At 37.2% G+C, this 20,162-nt stretch overlaps 1 protein-coding gene, 1 pseudogene and 2 gene segments (V, D, J or C); 2 read left to right on the forward strand and 2 right to left on the reverse strand.

Moving 5' to 3' along the window:
- Positions 1-776: 776 nt before the first annotated feature.
- On the forward strand, positions 777-1,292 carry LOC148097186 (Ig kappa chain V region 3374-like). The segment is given in 2 exon segments: positions 777-842; positions 982-1,292. Coding segments are annotated over 2 exon segments (360 nt in total).
- A 232-nt stretch (positions 1,293-1,524) lies between these two features.
- On the reverse strand, positions 1,525-2,762 carry LOC148097187 (Ig lambda chain C region-like; the record flags this gene model as incomplete). The annotated part of the segment is given in 2 exon segments: positions 1,525-2,043; positions 2,666-2,762. Coding segments are annotated over 2 exon segments (402 nt in total), but the record flags the coding sequence as incomplete, so codon positions are not given.
- A 627-nt stretch (positions 2,763-3,389) lies between these two features.
- Positions 3,390-3,856, forward strand: LOC148097188 (immunoglobulin kappa variable 6-21 pseudogene; annotated as a pseudogene).
- Positions 3,857-6,302: 2,446 nt separating this feature from the next.
- LOC148097189 (uncharacterized) lies at positions 6,303-9,239 on the reverse strand. The gene is made up of 8 exons (XM_087833135.1): positions 9,046-9,239; positions 8,498-8,837; positions 8,029-8,268; positions 7,741-7,864; positions 7,519-7,624; positions 7,181-7,419; positions 6,930-7,085; positions 6,303-6,821 (listed from the first exon to the last, which is right to left on the reverse strand). The coding sequence occupies exons 1-8, from the start codon at positions 9,118-9,120 to the stop codon at positions 6,695-6,697; spliced, it is 1,407 nt and encodes a 468-aa protein (XP_087689261.1). The 5' UTR covers positions 9,121-9,239; the 3' UTR covers positions 6,303-6,694.
- Positions 9,240-20,162: the final 10,923 nt, after the last annotated feature.

Consider the following 20,162-nt stretch of genomic DNA (forward strand, 5'->3'; position numbering starts at 1 on the left):
AGAAAAACACGTTTTACCTCACAGTCTGAGGATTTGGTCTTTTTGAGCTTCAATAATTATTATCAGATGAGTTTACAATCAAACAGCTCTGTGAGGTCTGAGCAAAAAAAAATAATGCAGTTATTTTCAGGAATTCAAAATGCATCAGAAACTGAAGAGTGTTTTATAAAAAATATATAAAATATTAAATTATGTTACTCATTCTTTCTCAGTAAAATTTGGGGTCATCAAAGTAATGGCAATACAGCCTGAGAAAAAAATAGATGTGTGGAGGAAATTAGAGGACAAGTCAAGTTTTTTATTTATTTATTTTTTTCAGAAAAGATACAGTTCATCTGTACATGGTTCAAAATATCAAATACCTGAGTTATGGCTTTTACTATGGAGCATAAACGCCCTTTCTCAGATGTTTTAGAGAGCTGTACAGGACTAAACTATTTAGAGAATTGAGTAATGTTAGACCAGCTTGTTATTCATTCCTTTAAACCACTATTCATATATTTCTTTTTTTCAAAATAAAGTTCAGTTTGTCAGAATAATCAAAATCAATCAGGGTCTTTAGTGTCAGATGTATGACAGTAGAGGAACCATGCATCTGTTAGTGAGACAAATATAATGAAAAAGTTGCATGATCCTCTCCTCACATGACCTCTGTGTTTTCTGTTTCATTGGGAGAGGTGGGTGGTTTCCTCCTACAGTGGGTTTTGCACACTTTCATGCATCACTGCTCCTCACAGTTTAAGTTCTGCTGTCACACATGCTCGCATGCACTTCCACTGAAAACTGAGTCAGGATGGTGTTTCCAATGTTGGTGGTTCTTTTGTTAGGCTTTCTGAGTCAGGGTGAGAGATTCAAAAAGGAAATAATATTTCAGGAGAATGTTGTTTGGTGAAATTTATTCAGCTCGTTTTATGAGTACATTCATTCTGAAGTTTTTGGTGAATAAAAATACATTTTAAAATGTTTTTCTTTTCATTTCAGAGTCATTTGCCAATAATTTTCTGACTCAGACTGATGAAGCCAAGTCTGTCAGTCTTGGTGGGACTGTGACCATCAGCGCCACAGGAAGTTCAAATATTGGTGGTTCTCTCAGTTGGTACCTTCAGAAACCTGGAGAGACACCCAAACTTCTTATATACTACACATCAAGTCGTTTCTCAGGAACTCCGTCTCGATTCAGTGGCATCAGATCTGGTTCTCAGTACACTTTAACCATCAGTGGGTTTCAGGCTGAAGATGCTGGAGATTATTACTGTCTGGGCTACCATGGTAGTGGAGTGTTCACACAGTGATTTAGAGCTGTACAAAAACCTCCTTCAGTCTGGCTGAAGGCTGCAGGTGCAGAGTGACAGACTGCAATAACTGATCAACTCCACACCACAAGAGATATATTATATTTACATACATAAAATAAAAAAACAAAACAAAAACCCTGCACTTTAAAATGTATAAATATCTTAGAGAAATATGGATGTTTGATCAAGTATTTCTATGCAAAGTAATGGAAAAACAATAACACAAAAGTGATTTTTCACAAGCTGCGATTTTATTTTGTGATATAGACTTGATTTCTCTTTCTTACAGCATGGTTTTAAAGCACAATATAATATGAAGAGCTGATGAATTCTGCATTTAGATTAATAGAGAGTCAAACGTCTGCAGAAATATCACAACAGAGGAGACATGTAGCTTCATCAAAATATAAAAAGCTTCACAGCCATAAAATATTGTTGAAGCTCTACTCTGAGCAGTGGTCAGGGTCCAGGGTTTGAGTGATGGGGCTCTGTCCACTCAGACTGGCCTCACAGCTCACTGAGCCCGCCTTCCTCCACTGGTCTGCAGAGAAGCTCAGGGTGCTGCTCCAGCTGTAGCGGCCATCTGTACCCTGGGCCTCCAAGCTGTTTGACACCCCCGAGGACGTACTGGTGCCCCCCACTTTCCAGCCGAGCTTCCAATTTAATGGGAAACCCCCACTGGCCAGACACACCAGAGTGGCACTGCTCTGGTGTGGGAGCACGGTCAGAGTGGGCCTCACCACACCCACTGGAGGAGAAAAGGTGGAGAAGAGGGGGGAAGAAGACAAAGAAGAAAGAAATGAAACCTGGTAAACACATCTGAAAAAGTGACAGTAATTGTTGATAAAAAACATCACTGTTACAGTCACTAACTGATCTGTAGGATACTTTTCGGACTTTCAGCTGAATCGTGTGAATATGGTTCAAATGTCACATCTGTTTCTTTCACTTCTTTAAATGTAAAATAACTGAACCACAAAGACAAAACTGATCTGAATACACCGAAAAAATAATGTCCACAAGAGAAATTCACACTTATATACTTACTTTAAAAATTCATAAGTAAAAATAAAATTCAAATCAAACAGTCATATTTCAAGAGGAACAACTTCACTAACACCAAACACTAGTTTAAAAAATTTAACTGGAAATTAATTATATAAGTACAAATGATGACAAAAAGAATATTGAATATTGTTTTCGGCAACTGACTGAGACTGAATGAATATTGACCGAATTTTACTCTAACAACTTAATAATGAAAAATGATTAACTATTAATAATCATTTAATTTTAGCATTGTTCTGCTCTGCAAATTTCTTTTAAAGAAGTACTATGTATTGCACAAAGTAAACATTTCTGGTACTTACAGTCAACGATGAGTTTGGTTCCTCCACCAAAAGTCCACCACAGTGATACAAATTCATTAACTGGCCGTACAAAAACCTCCTGCACTGTGAACAAGTGTCAAACTGCTGAAAATTAACATTTTCTCAAGTAAATCATCACAGTTTAAACCTCATTAAATCCAAATGAGGATTTAAGAAATTTACTAAAAACTATTTATGATTTTAAATCATTTTCATAATTTTTTTTGATCTACTACCAATTGAAACACAAAGGCAGACATAAAATAAAGTTTTACTAACAACAAAAACAGAAAAAGAAAAAGAAAAGCTAAGGAACTGTAAAATGCTAAAACATGAATTATGAGATTTTGGCAATATACTTAGAACAACAATAGAGGTGCAATGTCTGTTACCAAAAGTATGACGTAAGCTTACCAACCAAAGTGCTGTTTTGATCCAGATATTGAAAATGCAGAATTATATTTTCTTTTTATTTCCTCCATAAAAAGTCAGTGGTATCATTAAAGTTTGTATAATGTATAATAGTATTAATCCAAACTATTTTTCTTCTGACTTTGTGTCCCTTCTTGCCTTCAGTGTGTTGAGAGCAGAGAAATCATTTCCATAGAGAGGAGGCTTTGCATCATCAGCTGATCCTCCAGAGAACTGAGAAGGTTTATAGTCCTGTGAGTTCAACACTGCAAGACTCACATCTGTCAGTCAACACAGCAGAAAGCACACCACCATGATTCTCATCACCATCCTCATCTGGACGCTGACCTGCTGCTGTTTTACAGGTTCATTCACTCAGCAACATTTCAAACATGATGTGCTGCTTTTTCTCTCATTGATTTCTGCTGATAAATGAATGATTTGTTTTTGTCTGCAGGATGCAGCGGTCAGGTGACTGTGACTCAACCTCCAGTAGTGACATTTACTCCTGGATCCACTGTCACTCTGACCTGTAGGACCAACCAAGCTGTTGCTGGCTGTGGTGATGGTCAGTGTATGTTCTGGTATCAACAGAAATCTGGACAAACTCCAAAGCTCCTAATTCGACATGTGAGCATAAGACATTCAGGAACACCATCTCGATTTAGTGGCAGTGGAAGCAGCTCTGACTTCTCTATGACCATCAGTGGAGTTCAGGCTGAAGATGCAGCAGTTTACTACTGTAAGAGTGTGCATAGCGGGCCAGTGTTCACACAGTGATTTGTAGTCATACAAAAACCTCCTTTAGTCAGACTGCAGAGACACTGAGCTGTGACTGCAGCTGCTGAAGTAGGAGAGACTCTGACACAGACCAGTGAACACAGAGCTGACAGTAACCTCACCAAGCACTAAATAAAGAAATTAATTTAAACACGTCATGTCTATTGAGGCATTTTGAAATAAGAATTTTAAAAACATCTGCTGTGATCAAGTCATTTTCTGTTAACATTACATTACTTCACCGTATTCACATGAAGAGTTTTGCTGTTTGTATAAACAGATGAAGCATAAATGTTTACATTTATATTCATATCAAGCTACTTGGTAATGATATAAAACAATCTGTTTTAAGATTTTTATCAATGTATGTTGCCACCTGTATAATAAATAAAAAACACAGATTTTCTCTTGATCATTGTCAAAATAATGAATCTACAGTTGGAATTTTTTTATTTCAACAAATTTATATCTGAAAGACCAAAGATAATCTTATTCATCATTAAAAGCTGTATTTGCAGTAATAATCATGCTATTACCATTTAACAACATCCATACCCACCAGCTAAGTTACATATCACCCTCTAAGTTGATGTTTCCAACTCTGTACAGCAGTGCTGTTTGTTCCAACCTTACAACACATATTTCTAAGAGTAGCAGGTTGCTTATCTCACACTCAACTCTGTCTTGACCGTTTATCATCACTGGGGGAGCACAGAGCCCTGCTGGAGGTGAGAGCAGAGACAAATGAGGACTTTGTTAGTTCAGCTTAGAATAAACACTGAAAATTGATCTGAGGTTTGTCCACCTCTCTCCAAAACTTTCAAATTTCATTTGCATTTTTCTCATGTTATTTTTTTTGTTACTTAAGTGGTTTTTTAGAAGAGCGGATTTGAAGGTATAAAATGTCTCTAATCTATTTCTGCTCATCTTTAAACTGAAATGCAGCATTGCTGAGTCACAGAGAGCTGCTTGGAGGAGGAGAGAGCAGAGACACATGAGGAGCCTGTTGTGTCAGTTTAGAGTAAAAACAGGAAACAAGTCAAACATTTGCCCATAACCACAGCCAGATTCATTAATAGTTCATTAATATTAAGATAGTTGTTCATGTTGCTGGAAGCCAGCAGGAGAAGTTTTTGACAAGTTCTCACGAGGTTCTCACAAAAATCACATGACTGACTATCATTACTGTCAACCTAATGTACGAAAGGAAAAATTCATGTGGTAGGTTAAAGGATCCTGAGGCTACATATGTTTAATTATTTTTATGTTATTCCAGCATCCTTTCTAAGTCTAATAGATAAAATGAACGATAATAAAATTAGATGAATAAATAAATAATTATTTTTATTCCTTACTACTCCTCAGATTTTAAGGTTTTTTAATGGACTCACACAGAAAACCTTATCAGGATGATTTTTCCAATAACTCTGTCATGTTGGGTTTTCTGAGTTGCTGCAGATTATTACTGTCTGTGTTGGCATGATGGTGGAGTGTTCACACAGTAATTTACAACTTTACATAACACATTGTTCACTTTGACTGAAGGCTGCAGGTGCAAATTGTTAATGAAGAGACTGATGAGAATAACTGGTCCACTAAAGACAACCAGAGTCATCAAGCAGAAACACAATGAATGAAAGAAATGAAATCAAGTCATGGATTTTAGATGCAGCATTTACTTGAATTTAAATATTTATGTAACTTATGTAAGTTTTTGTTCATGAATAAATTTAACAAACCAGGTAAAAAATATTTTCCAAATATGCAACTATTTTTCTAAAGTTGCAAAACCTGAACTTTATACAAAGGAATTGAAGGGAAATGAAAAGTGACCTCACGGTTGTACTTATGAGCCTTATTCACATTCATCAACTTTCTTTTGTGAGCTGAATAAAAACCTTATTGTCTGCAAAGATGTTTTAAATAACATGAATGTAACACTATGTTAAAGTGAACGCAGTGAACTGTTGATTTATTTTGGTGTTAAGTTTTGGCAGACATCATCTATTAATATAGATTTATATAAGTTCTGATACTTGAGACTAAATGTCTTGTTGCAGCAGTTATATTCTTGATAGATTTGTGTACATATAACCACTGTTGAGTTTGGTTCCTCCACAAAAAGTCCACCACAGTGATTCAAAGTCATTAAGTGGCTGAACAAACACCTGCTGGACTCTGAACAAGCATCTAACCACTTTTTTCGAATAAAGCGAACATTTTACAACCTCTGTGTTGAAAAAAAAGAGTTTACCACCCAATCATTTTTATTTCTTTTCAAAATGTTTCTATAATAATTCTTAATATTTATTTAATATTTCTTTATGTTATAAAAATGACTTTGAATCCTGATAAAAATGCAAAATTACAGGTTAAAAATGAAAACAAGAGAACTAAGAATGTATTGATGTTTGTTGACAGAAAAACAGAAACTGTATATGTGCCAACCAAAGTGCCATTTTAATTCAGATGAAAAAAAGGGATTTATTCATTCATTGTTCATTCAGGATCTTAAAAATGTGATAATAATAATAATGAAATAATACAAATAATGTAATAATAAGAATGATGTAATAATAATTAATGTAAATCTAAATAATATTGTCCTTCAGACAAATAGTTTGTAGTCCTGAAGATGGAGAAGTTTACTCCTGCAGAGCGACTGGGACTGTCTGTGGTCATGATGGTTGAACCTCCAACCACTTTCCCAGCTTAGCCTCAGAGTGCTGCTGCTACTGTAGCAGCTGCTCTTCTTCTCTGTACTTGCCAGAACATGTATTGTCACATCTGGGGGATCCCAGGCCCAGCTGGAGAGGATAACTTGCTGACCTGCTGCCTCTAATTATTAGCCTTTTTCAGGCTCTTCTCCACAGGACGCCTGTCTTTTTCAGGGACAATCTTCATCCACAAATTCATAAAGTCCTTGTGAAGGGTCAGTTTCTTGATGATTGTTTGCCCATGGTACCTGTGGAAGATTACAGTTCTCATTAATTTTCATTAATTGTGTAAACGCTCATAAAATAAAACAAGACTTGCGCAGTAATGCACTTCAAACCCTTTTAAAAGTACCCACCTGGCTTCAGGTGCAGCATCCCCTGCCATTCTAGAGGCAGCAATTAGGAAGCGTTCAGTGAAGCTTCCTGCTTTCAGGATGACGCCTGCTCCAAGTTTGTCAGCCAGCTGGTGCAGGTGTTGAGCCGTGCTAATCCTCACTGCGACACAGCGATGGCTGAGCAAGGACAATATTAGACACACAACTCAGTGAACATGATCTCTCTTTCATGTCTTCTGATAAAATCACTACAGCCTCTTCTCTCCTCTTACTTCAGTCCTGTGTTAAACAGAGTGCTCAGAATCCGTCCACGGCTGCAATTTTCCACCATGGCATCAAGCGCCAGATTGACCTCCTGATGAAGAAAGTTGTTGTTGGTCTGTGCAAGCTTCAGCAATAGAGCTCGGCCTGTTGTTTCAACTTCTGGGTCCATTGTTTTCTGGAGCTGAATGTAGAGCTCAACGATGGTATGTATGGCCTCACAGGCTATTGCTGAGCGTTGGTTTTTCACCTAAAGTGTGAGTGATGATCATCAGTTGAGGCTGTAGTATGCACTTGAAGGGAAACTAGCTGCATGAAACACATATAAGAAACATAAAGTGTGCAATACCTCCTCAATGAGGACCAGACACACTTCATGCAGTTTAGTCTTCAGGATGTCCGAGTGGTGCTTTGCCAGAGACTGAATAGTTTGCAACCCCTGTTTTTTCTTTATCCTGTATTTACACAACACAACACTGAACATGACTTCAGGAACACCACAAATAACACAGCCACATTATGCTGCACTGTTTCTGTGCAGTATTTAATGTCTCCTTACTATGTTTCTTACCAGTCGTCTGAAGACAGCAGACTAAAGCTGTGGGACAGGCTCTCTACAGGTGTAGCTAGAGGCGGGAGTTTGACCCTGCCCTCTCTTGGATTATTCTGACTGCACTGACTGTCTGCTTTCTTGTCTGATAATCAACGAGGTTAGTAAAAAGAAACTGTAATTTCTTCTAATTCAAAGCATTGTACATGATGCAGTGATTAATTGTTCATTAAAATCTTTTTAAAAAATCCCTTAAATTAAAGTTTGATTATCCAGCATCTTCTGCAGTTACTGAGGAAAACCACTTACCGTCTATAGGGACGACTTTTGCACGGCGCAGCAACGTCCCAAGCCGAGGTCCTCGTTTTTGCGGTATGGGAACTGTTGGAGGTTTTGGAGTCAAAGGCTTTACTGCAGTAAATGTTTTGGTTGGTACTGTGTGTCCAGGTGAGGTTACAATCCCATCCTGGAAATGCTGCAGTTTTTCCAAAATAGGCCCAAGTTTGTCTTTTACTGTCACGACTCTTATTCCACAAATGACCTTTGTGTCTGTTTAGACAAAAAATAACTAAATAACTACAAATTGACATCTTAGTAAAAAAAACAACAACAATAAACATTTTTCTTCCTGATTTTTTTTCTTCAAAAAAGCATATAAAATGAATGGATAGCAAGAATATGTGTAATTTAGCATTAAAATAGATAATCTACAGTGTCAAATTTTAAAATCTAAACTAACTGATTAACAGCAGGTGTAACCACTAAAGAAAAGCATCACCTTTGAACTGACCTGCTCCTGAATGTTTAGCAGAGAAAACAGGCAATTGCGATGGACAAGCTGCTCGAGGAGGTGGAGGAACTGGAGTGAGCGGTGTCATCTCAACAGAACTATCAATGAGAGGAATGGCCCTCAGATCACTTGGTGTGTGTGTGTCTGCAGAGCTGAGGCTACACAGACTTCTTTTAGGGTCCTCCTGATTCAAAAAAGGGTCATCCAACCAGGGACTTAAGTTCCAGCTTCTCTGGACTCTCTGTGGAGAGTCTGTGCATTGCTTAAGTAAAGGTGGGAGTCGCACAGCATAATCTCTGGGTCTCTCTGCGATATGCAATGTGTCTGCCTGTTGAAAGAACACATTTGTCTTACTGCTCTGAGCTTTGTGAAAGTCCAGGATCCTGGACTCTGTGGTGAAGCGCTGACAGTTGCTCTTTCTACAGTGACTTACACAAAAATTACACTGTGCAAAGCAGCAAAATATAACACATCTCTCAGAAACGTTGACATTTGAACAGCAGAGAAGTCAAGAATGAGTATGTTTAGTTACTTACATCTCCACCTGTCCGGTTTCTCTGAATCAAATCTCGAAAGCGATGGACAAAGTTATCTGATGTCTTTTCAGGCATGACTGAGATAAAAAGTGAACAAATTGTTTAGAAACAGAAAGTTTGTGAGCGCTTCTCAGTGTGTGAGTGACAAGTTCTAACTCAGCTGCTCAGTAAATCACTGTTATGATGATGTCATATGGAACTCACAGAGTATTCTGTGCATTGTTTGAAAAATATTCATATATATATACACTAGTTTGTGTTTTTACAAAAATATCAGACATGTCTAAATCAAAGGCAGCTTATGATCTCTAATTATGATCTTTAATCAACAAATCTAAATAGACGTCCTAATCACAGCTTCTAAAACTAGACAACACTATACTGATAAATTCATATAAAACAGCAAAAAGGAGATAAAAGCACTGTCATAAATAGAGAAATAAGTACAGTAAATAAATAAATACAGTTTTAAAAAATACAGAAAAAAACATGTGTGTCATTTGCTACAACAACAACAACGATAACAAAATAGCAGTTTGGACAAAACTGTTTCTTCAAGCTTCGCCTGCATTTAGGGGCTGCAAACCTCTGTCCCAAAGGAAGAAGCTGAAATCCTCCAATAAGGGGTGGGAGTCATTTAAAGTAGAGCAACTCATCCTCTACAACTGCCTAGTATTCAAGGACTCTATGTTAAGATGCTCTAACATGGTTCAGTATCTTCAGAAATGCCCCAAATTTCTTATATACTGAAAATTAAATCTCTTCTCAGGAACCTTTTCTCAATTCAGTAGAAGTAGATCTGGTTCTCAGTCTTTAACCATCAGTGGGTTTCAGTTTGAAGACACCAGCGAGGGAGGATAAGAAGGACAGGCGCAACAACATTGTCATCCCCTATGTAGCCGGTGTATCAGAGAAACTCAGGAGGGTTTTCTCCAAGCATGACATCCCGGTGTACTTCAGACCCAGCAACACACTCAGACAAAAACTGGTTCACCCGAAAAGACAAAACGCCAAAACACAGACTTAACAATGTGGTGTATGCCGTACAGTGCAGCGAGGAATGCCCAGACCTCTACATTGGAGAGACCAAACAGCCACTTCACAAGCGCATGGCACAACACAGAAGAGCGACCTCCACAGGACAAGATTCAGCTGTCCATCTGCATCTTAAGGATAAAGGACACTCTTTCGAGGATGCCAATGTTCACATTTTGGACAGAGAGGACAGATGGTTTGAAAGAGGAGTGAAAGAAGCCATCTATGTCCACTGTGAGCGACCATCTTTGAACAGAGGCGGTGGTTTACGACACCAACTCTCTGCCATCTATAATCCAGTTTTGAGATCCCTTCCCAGACGCCTTAACGCCCACTTACACCCTGGGCCATCTGACCTCAGGAATTCGCATGATAAGGTGGGGCCAGGTTTCACAATGAACTTACCCGAAACTCTGGCTGATTGGGACCCACACCCAGTTCCACACCTTGGCTCAGGCGATTAGAGGATCATCAGGGGGTCCTTTTGTCCCTCTGTGGGGGGACACTCCCACTAGGGTTATATCTGGGACTCTCCACCATTTGACCTTAGAACTGAAGAAGCCTCTCGGATGAGAGGTGAAACGTCTTCAAGTAACTTAAAGAAGTCCAGACGCTTTTCTTTGCAAGCTCCTTTGACTATGATGACCTGGATGACTGAGAACCTTCACAGACTTTATATTTATCATTAAGTTCATGAGCACCTTTTTTAAGTGCAATGACAGAAACTGATGTTTACCTATTTGTTGGGGACTTGTAGTAAACTACAAGCACAATCAATCATCCATGAACTCAAAGCTGTTCTGTGGTTACTGACACTTTAATTTTTCTTTTTTTAGTAGAAATCCATAAATCATTATTTGAAAAAAGTCATTTTCAAAATAAAAACAATAAAGAAATAAACCCACAAACACTTTGTTTGACAATTAAGGCTTGAAAATAACCTGAAATATCTTAATTGGAAAATACTAAAAAGATATGAATTAACATTTAAGAGAAATTTTAAAATATCCACATTTCTACATAAAAATAGAATTTAGTTTCTCGTGCTCTGAGATTCCTTCAAGTGCATTTTTCTGGGGAATCACTGTCATCGTGTTATTGGCCAGCTTCACGTCTAAAGCCCTTCTACCCTGATGTCTGAAAGACTCATGGTGGTTTCAGTTCTTCAATATTTGGGAGAATGGAGGCCACTGTGCTCTTTGAGATGTTCAATGCTGCAGAAACATTTCTGTACCCTTCCTCAGAATAAGACGGTAACATACAAAATGTGGAAAAAAGGTTTTGACCTCCTAGGTGAAGAACTGAACACAAAAGAAAGGTGTTCACAGTAAGTCCGTGCAAAGACAGTAAACAGAAGTGTGAACAAGGAAAAAAACCCCACAATGAAAACATGACAAAACATACAAAGTATAAAAAAACCACAAAAAGCCCACAATTATATAAAAATTGCAAAATGGCATAAAACTATATAAGGAAATGCAAATAACCAAACAAGCCAAATTATACGCCCACACTATAAAGAAATACATCAAATACAAAAGGCACAAAATAAGACACAGTCAGACAAAACATGTTCAAACAGAAATTAAGTTTTTTAAAATTAAAATTGATCAGAAGGAAAAAAAAATGTGCCCTGCATGGATGTGCAGTCTGCTTTTTGGATCCATGTATCAGAGTCAATTTTATGTGTGTTCTCTTATTTTGACATAAGAGGGCGCTATTTGTACAGCAGCAATGTACAATATCCACCCAGACTTCATAGCTGCAGGTGTGTGCTCACTGACCCATGCATTAATTTGAATATCTGTCGTGCACTCTGAATGCAAAATAGTTTTCTATAGTTTCAGTATCATATAGAAATTTTTGTCCTTGTGTAAAATGACAGTTTTTAATATTTTGCTGGGTGGACAGCTGTCTATAAGTGTATAAGCCCGTCTCTCTGAGCTACACAGCCAGCACAGAAATCTGTAATTACCTCAACTCAGTACTGATGAAATAAGTTAGTGTCGGTTTGGTTTGTTTGTTGTTGTTTCAGCAGAATCAGATCCATACTTGAATTAACACTAACAATCAGTGGAGTTCAGGCTGAAGATCTAGATTACTACTGTGTTGAAACATATGTGTGAGAACAATCATATTGGTATAGTTATACTAATATCAAATTAAACTGGTTAGGGATTGATGTGCTGCAGCGATGATCTCTTGCAGGAGATTAGAGACAGCACTCCAGAATACTGATTTTTTGGGGGGATTAGATTAACCAGGGGTCTCCAATCCCAGTCCACGAAGGCTGGTGTCCCTGCAGGTTTTAGATCTCACCCTGGGTCAACACACCTGAATGACATGATTAGTTCATTACCAGGCCTCTGGAGAACTTCAAGACATGTTGAGAAGACAATTTATCCATTTAAATCAGCTGTGACGGATCAAGGACATATCTTAAACCTGCAGGGACACTGGACCTCGTGGACTGGGAATGGGGACCCCGCCATAGACAGAGACCTGACTTTAAAATTAAACATGCCGTAACATATACAACCTGGTAGATTAGTAGTTAGTATGTTAAAGAAAAACAGGTTTTACCTCACAGTCTGAGGATTTGGTCTTTTTGAGCTTCAATAATTATTATCAGATGAGTTTAGAATCAAACAGCTCTGTGAGGTTTAAGCAAAATGCCAACATCATCATGTTAATGCAATAATAATGCAGTTATTTTCAGGAATTCAAAATGCATCTGAAACTGAGTGTTTTATAAAAAATATGTAAAATATCACAATTTGTTACTCAATCTTTCTCAGTAAAATTTGGGGTCATCAAAGTAACGACAATACAGTGCGAGAGGACAAGTCATAACATCATTGGAGAAAAGTGAGTTTTTTATTTATTTTTTTCAGAAAAGATACAGTTCATCTGTACATGATTCAAAATATCAAATACCTGAGTTATGGCTTTTACTATGGAGCATAAACCCCCTTTCTCAGGGTTTTAGAGAGCTGTACAGGACTAAACTATTTAGAGAATTGAGTAATGTTAGACCAGCTTGTTATTCATTCCTTTAAACCACTATTCATATATTTCTTTTTTTCAAAATAAAGTTCAGTTTGTCAGAATAATCAAAATCAATCAGGGTCTTTAGTGTCAGATGTATGACAGTAGGGGAACCATGCATCTGTTAATGAGACAAATATAATGAAAAAGTTGCATGATCCTCTCCTCACATGACCTCTGTGTTTTCTGTTTCATTGGGAGAGGTGGGTGGTTTCCTCCTACAGTGGGTTTTGCACACTTTCATGCATCACTGCTCCTCACAGTTTAAGTTCTGCTGTCACACATGCTCTCATGCACTTCCACTGAAAACTGAGTCAGGATGGTGTTTCCAATGTTTGTGGTTCTTTTGTTAGGCTTTCTGAGTCAGGGTGAGAGATTCAAAAAACTAACAATAATATTTCAGGAGAATGTTGTTTGGTGAAATTTATTCGGCTCGTTTTATGAGTACATTCATTCTGAAGTTTTTGGTGAATAAAAATACATTTTAAAATGTTTTTCCTTTCATTTCAGAGTCATTTGCCAATAATTTTCTGACTCAGACTGATGAAGCCAAGTCTGTCAGTCTTGGTGGGACTGTGACCATCAGCGCCACAGGAAGTTCAAATATTGGTGCTGATCTCAGTTGGTATCTTCAGAAACCTGGAGAGCCTCCCAAACTACTTATTTACAGAGCATCAAATCTCTTCTCAGGAACTCCGTCTCGATTCAGTGGCAGCAGATCTGGTTCTCAGTACACTTTAACCATCAGTGGTTTTCAGGCTGAAGATGCTGGAGATTATTACTGTCTGGGCTTCCATGGTAGTGGAGTGTTCACACATTGATTTAGAGCTGTACAAAAACCTCCTTCAGTCTGGCTGAAGGCTGCAGGTGCAGAGTGACAGACTGCAATAACTGTTTAACTCGACACCATAAGAGCAAAAACACAAAGAATCTAAACAAAACTGAAGAAATACACAGCTTTGTTTATTAAAAAAATACTTAAATATATCTCAATGAACAAAACATTATGTGCAGGTCTGTTAGGTGCCCCGATAGAAACTAATATGTATAAAGAAATATTTCTGTATTTTTTATATTTACATACATTAATGTATAAATGTAAATGTATAAATATCTAAGAGAAATATGGAGGTCTGATCAAGTATTTCTATGCAAAGTAATGGAAAAACAATAACACAAAAGTGATTTTTCATAAGCTGCGATTTTATTTTGTGATATAGACTTGTTTTCTCTTTCTTACAGCAGGGTTTTAAAGCACAATATAATATGAAGAGCTGATGAATTCTGCATTTAGAGTAATAGAGTCAAACGTCTGCAGAAATATCGCAACAGAGGAGACATGTAGCTTCATCAAAATATAAAAAGCTTCACAGCCATAAAATATTGTTAATATATAATAATATAACTTAAATTTGTTGATGATTTTTAGTCATTTTCATAATTTTATTTGGACTATTACCAGTTGAAAGACAAAAGATTGTCAAATGAGCTATATCAACAAAAAGAAAAAAGAAAAACACAGAAGCGATATATATACTTTGGACAGCAATAGAGGCGTAATGTGTGTTACCAAAAGTATGAAGTAAGCTTACCAACCAAAGTGCTGTTTTGATCCAGATATTAAAAATGCTGAATTATTTTTTCTGTATATTTTACTATATTCCAGAAGACGTCAGTGGTATCATTAAAGTTTTATGTATAATAGTATTAATCCAAACTATTTCTCTTCTGACTTTGTGTCCCTCGTTGCCTTCAGTGTGCTGAGAGCAGAGAAATCATTTCCATAGAGAGGAGGCTTTGCATCATCAGCTGATCCTCCAGAGAACTGAGAAGGTTTATAGTCCTGTGACTTCAACACTGCAGGACTCACATCTGTCAGTCAACACAGCAGAAAGCACAACCACCATGACTCTCATCACCATCCTCATCTGGACGCTGACCTGCTGCTGTTTTACAGGTTCATTCACTCAGCAACATTTCAAACATGATGTGCTGCTTTTTCTCTCATTGATTTCTGCTGATAAATGAATGATTTGTTTTTGTCTGCAGGATGCAGCGGTCAGGTGACTGTGACTCAACCTCCAGTAGTGACATTTACTCCTGGATCCACTGTCACTCTGACCTGTAGGACCAATCCAGCTGTTCACAGAGATTCTGATGATGATGATTATGTATTCTGGTATCAGCAGAAGTCTGAACAGGCTCCAAAGCTTCTAATAAAATGGGCAAAAACACTTGAGTCAGGAACACCATCTCGATTTAGTGGCAGTGGAAGCAGCTCTGACTTCTCTATGACCATCAGTGGAGTTCAGACTGAAGATGCAGCAGTTTACTACTGTAAGAGTGTGCATAGCGGGCCAGTGTTCACACAATGATTTGTAGTCATACAAAAACCTCCTTCAGTCAGACTGCAGATACACTGAGCTGTTATAGCAGGAACTGAGTACAGCTGCTGAAGAGGAAGAAACTGTGACACAGACCACTGAACACAGATAGATTTGTTTTGGGGTGATAAAAAAAAACATCCACAAAGTTTCTTTGTCATTGCATTTCCAACTATTTACATGAAGAGTTGGCAAATTATACAAACAGATCAGATTTTTCTTTATATTTATATTCCCATTAAGCTTCTTGATGATTATAAAGCAAAATGATCTGAGTTTTTAATACTCTATGACCTCACGTGTTTAAACAAAACAAAACAAGAACAAGAACAATTTCCTCAACAGTTAAACTATTGACTCTCCACAAGACGTCGGTTGAAACCATACGATTTCTACTGATTTATATCAAAGACCAAAAACATTATTAGCAATAATAATCACATTAATTAAAAAAAACTGCTAGCTTCATTTACAGTGAATAAGGAAAGTATCTACAGTACCTGTTTTGTATTGTGCCACATTACAGCCTTATTCCAAAATTGAATTAAGTCTTCGATGTCAAAATTCTACACAAAATACCCCATTATAACAAAGTGACAAAATGTATACTTGTAATTCTTACTAATTTCTTATAAAAAAAGAAACGGCCTTTACCATGACACACAAAATTTAGGTCAGGTGCAGCACGTTTCAAAAGATAATCTGGTAGATGTTTCTACAACTTGGAGTGCAACTGTGGTAAATTTAGTTGATTGGACATGATTTGGGTGTTGCAGCATAGGCTGTGAATACTTGTTATATTTTTTTCAGTTTCAAACAAAAGTTTTTTTTCCCTCCACATTGTCATTAAAGAATATTGTTTCCTTGTTATACAAAGAGGCAGTTCCAGACGTTCTTGTACTAGGGGTGCTTGAAATTCCACACAATAAGATGAGAAGAATGTACTCCATCATAGCTAAAACAACAAAATTTGAAACCACCAGGACTCTTCGTACAGCAGGCTGCCTGACCAAGAACCTGATAGAGCTTTGTCAGAGGCTATGGAGAGAGAACCACCTTCTACAGAAGGTGTGAAGGTTCATCTTCTAACAGGACAATGACCCTAAGAACACAGCCAAGATAACATGAGTGGCTTTGTAACCACTCTATGAAGCTCCTTGAGTGTCCCAGCCAGAGCCCAGGCTTGAACCTGACTGAATATGTCTGAAGGGATCTGAAAATGGTTGTGCACTGACAGTAGTGATCCAAATTCATTAAACTTGAGGGCAAGAATTAGAGAAACTGCTCAAAAATACTACATCATTACACAAAAAGAGTAGTGAACAAAGGCTGTGAATATTTATACTTCTCACATTTGTTTTTCTTATTTAATTTTTTTTTATGCGATTTAATGCAGCCTTTTCTCACTTCATCATTATAGGGTATTGCTTAGAATGTTAAGGTGAAAATAACAAAATATTGAACTGAAGCACTGAATACTTTCCAGATGCACTCTGACTCCAAGTTGTTGTTGTCAACAGTATAGTAGTGTTGTACCCTGCACATTGGCTCATGTAGAGAGACGGGACTTCCTGTGTTCATTTCAGATGCCCCTGCAACTACCCTCACAGCATAGCTTTTTAATAAGTTTTATTGAAAAGGGATGCACTCAAAGAAAGAGTTAGACCACTGTTTCAACCAAACCAAAAACAACCACAACCTAAAATATCCTGGAAAAAGAAAAAAAGATACTTAACCAAGTTACAGGTTTACTTCTGCTGCCAGCACAGAACAGATACTCAGTAGGCACTCAACACCCAAAGCTGACCCACTCGCTGAGTCAGCAGTGCTTCACTGGCTTCTATAGTTCTGGGTAGCTGATTGCTGAATGAATACAGTAGTGCACTGGCTCCTCAGGAGAAATGGGTGGCAGCTGAGCTCCTGGAAGAGACTGGGCACACCCACACAACACACAAATCTGCTGGAGCTGTAACAAGGAGAAATGGGTAAAAAGCTGGACAGCCTTTCACTTGAGAGTAATAAAGTCCAACCACACGAAGATTTAAACTACAGCGATATTAAGATAAAACCCATTATTCCAGCATTCTGTCTGAATCTATGTGTGACAAAGAGGAGAAAAAACATTTTTTCACATCAAGACTTTGGACAGTATGTTTTGCCATGTTGCTGCTTATTTTACCATTAGGAAGAAGACAAAAGACAAAAGTGAAACTGTATCAAGGAGAAAAAACACAAAACTAATATGTCAGCTCAATCACATGAACATTCATAATATCTACCTTTTCCGCTTTACAAGAACAGATGTGTGTTTGCCTCCTTAAATGTGTTTTGCATGATTTTTATGCCTCATTGCTTCTCAGAGTTTAAGTTCTTCTGTCACTGAGTGTCTGAACTGTTCATTCACTCACACTGAAAACGACATCAAAATGATGTTTTCTATAACTCAGATTGTGATGTTGGATTTTCTGACTCAGGGCGTGAGACTTCAAACATGAAAATTATATTGTTAGAACAATAAAATTGTCACGTTTTAACATCATATAGCTCTATATTTCTTTTGCCAAAGCCGTTCTAGATGATGAAGAATTTTGTTTAAGACTGAGTTTAGTGTTTTCCCATGTGATCAGTCTGAACCTGCTCATTGTGTGCAACCACCTGTTTGTAGAACAACCAAGCTAGTTAACGAAGAGACTTAGCTTCCCTTTAAAAAAACACCTGCAGAAACGGCTGCTCCAGTCGGAGCCTCCAGGAGACTGGGTTTTTTGTGAGTTTTTTTCCAAAGACTGTGGTGCTTCTCCCTGTTTAAAAGACTGGTACGGGTTTGATAAAGCATTTATATTTAATAAAGTATTGTGAAAAGGACCAAAGAAAAGTGATTTTTCTTAAGCTGTGATTTTATTTTGTGATTTAGACTTTTTTTACAGCACGGTTTTAAAGAACAACATGGATAATATTAGCTGGTCAAATTAGCATGCACATCAATAGAGAGTCAAATGTTTGCAGAAATATTGCAAGAAAAGAAACATGTAGCTTCATCAAACTATAAAAGACATCATATGCAGACAGGAAGTGTTGCTGAAGCTCTACTCTGAGCAGTGGTCAGGGTCCAGGGTTTGAGTGACGGGGCTCTGTCCACTCAGACTGGCCTCACAGCTCACTGAGCCCGCCTTCTTCCACTGGACTGCAGAGAGGCTCAGGGTGCTGCTCCAGCTGTAGCGGCCATCTGTCCCCAAGACCTCCAGGCTGGTTGAAACCCCTGAGGATGTGCTGGTGCTCCCCACCTTCCAGCCCAAATTCCAGTTTGAGGGGAAGCCCCCAGTGGCCAAACACACCACAGTGGCACTACTCTGTTTGTCTTCTTCTTTGGAGGGAGGGAGGACTGTGAGGGTGGGCCTCACCACACCCGCTGGAGGAGAAAAGGTTGAAGATAACCGAAAAATGAGATACAAACGTGAAAACATAGGAATAAATATATTGTCAGTGATTATTTTTTTTATCAGGTGTTACAGTTAATAACTCGACCCTATCACCATTTACTGATTTAGAACTTTTTGTTCTTTTTTGACCACAAAGCTCAAGCACTCATGAGAATACAGTTAAAACTTCACATCTGTTTCTTTCACTTCCTTTAAACTTAATTTAAAATTGATCAACCATAAACAAAAAAGATCTAAAATTATTTTTTTGCTAACAGAAGTTCACAAAACACTAATCAATATTTGTTTTTATTTTAAAATTCATAAGTAAAAATACATTTTAAATCAAAGTGAGCAAAATTAAAGTGAGCTAAAACACATTTTAGTATTGTAACCAGATAATATTTAAAGAAGCAAAAATAACCAAAAAGAACATTAAATATATTTTTTAATTCACTTCTTTCACAGACTGAATGAATTTTGATTTAAGAAAAGTTTCTTCCAAAATTGTGACATCAACTTAATAATAATTACTGAATTTGATCACAGTTCTGTTTAGTAGATTAAAAAAAAAAAGTTTTGTAAATGCTCGTAGTTGCAAAAATTTAACATTTCTGGTACTTACAGTCAACGATGAGTTTGGTTCCTCCACCAAAAGTCCACCACAGTGATACAAACTGATTAAGTGGCCGTACAAAAACCTCCTGCACTCTGAACAAACCTCTAACCACTGAAAATGAACCTTTTTTTTCATGTAAAACATCACAGTACACCTGATTAAATACAGATGATTTAACTAAAGTGACTTTAAGTTATTTAATGAATTTAAATCTTAATGATCATAATTGTATTTTTAGTTTTGAGAATCAACAGACAAAACTTAACTTTCACATTACACATATTTATTTAAAAACACACAGAAAACTGTTTTAACACAGCAACCAGAAAGGCTTCAAAAAATAATGTATTATGAGACTATGACAATATAATTAACAAATATACAGGTATACTGTATTTGTTAATAGCAGAATGAAAACGTATGCATACAAACCAGAGTGCCATTTTAATCCAGGTGTTCAAACTATGTAATAATGTTTCCAAATATATGGTATATATGTTCCTCTGTTCTATAAAATCGTTAATGTATTAGTTCAAACAATTTTTCTTTTGATTTTGTGTCACAAAGTTTCATTCAGTGTGTTGAGAGCAGAGAAATCATTTCCATAGAGAGGAG

Source organism: Neolamprologus brichardi, chromosome 19 (assembly GCF_056152115.1).
Source record: "Neolamprologus brichardi isolate AB-2024 chromosome 19, ASM5615211v1, whole genome shotgun sequence".
In the NCBI taxonomy this organism is placed as follows: domain Eukaryota; kingdom Metazoa; phylum Chordata; class Actinopteri; order Cichliformes; family Cichlidae; genus Neolamprologus; species Neolamprologus brichardi.

What these genes read in the sequence shown, in the direction of transcription:
- LOC148097189 (XM_087833135.1), bottom strand. Translation starts at nt 9,120, where the DNA reads ATGCCTGAAAAGACATCAGATAACTTTGTCCATCGCTTTCGAGATTTG. An exon ending in GAAACCGGACAGGTGGAGAT is followed by an intron (nt 8,838 to 9,045) that starts GTAAGTAACTAA and finishes TTCTTTCAACAG; the next exon opens with GCAGACACATTGCATATCGC. An exon ending in GTCTGGTCCTCATTGAGGAG is followed by an intron (nt 7,420 to 7,518) that starts GTATTGCACACT and finishes CTCACACTTTAG; the next exon opens with GTGAAAAACCAACGCTCAGC.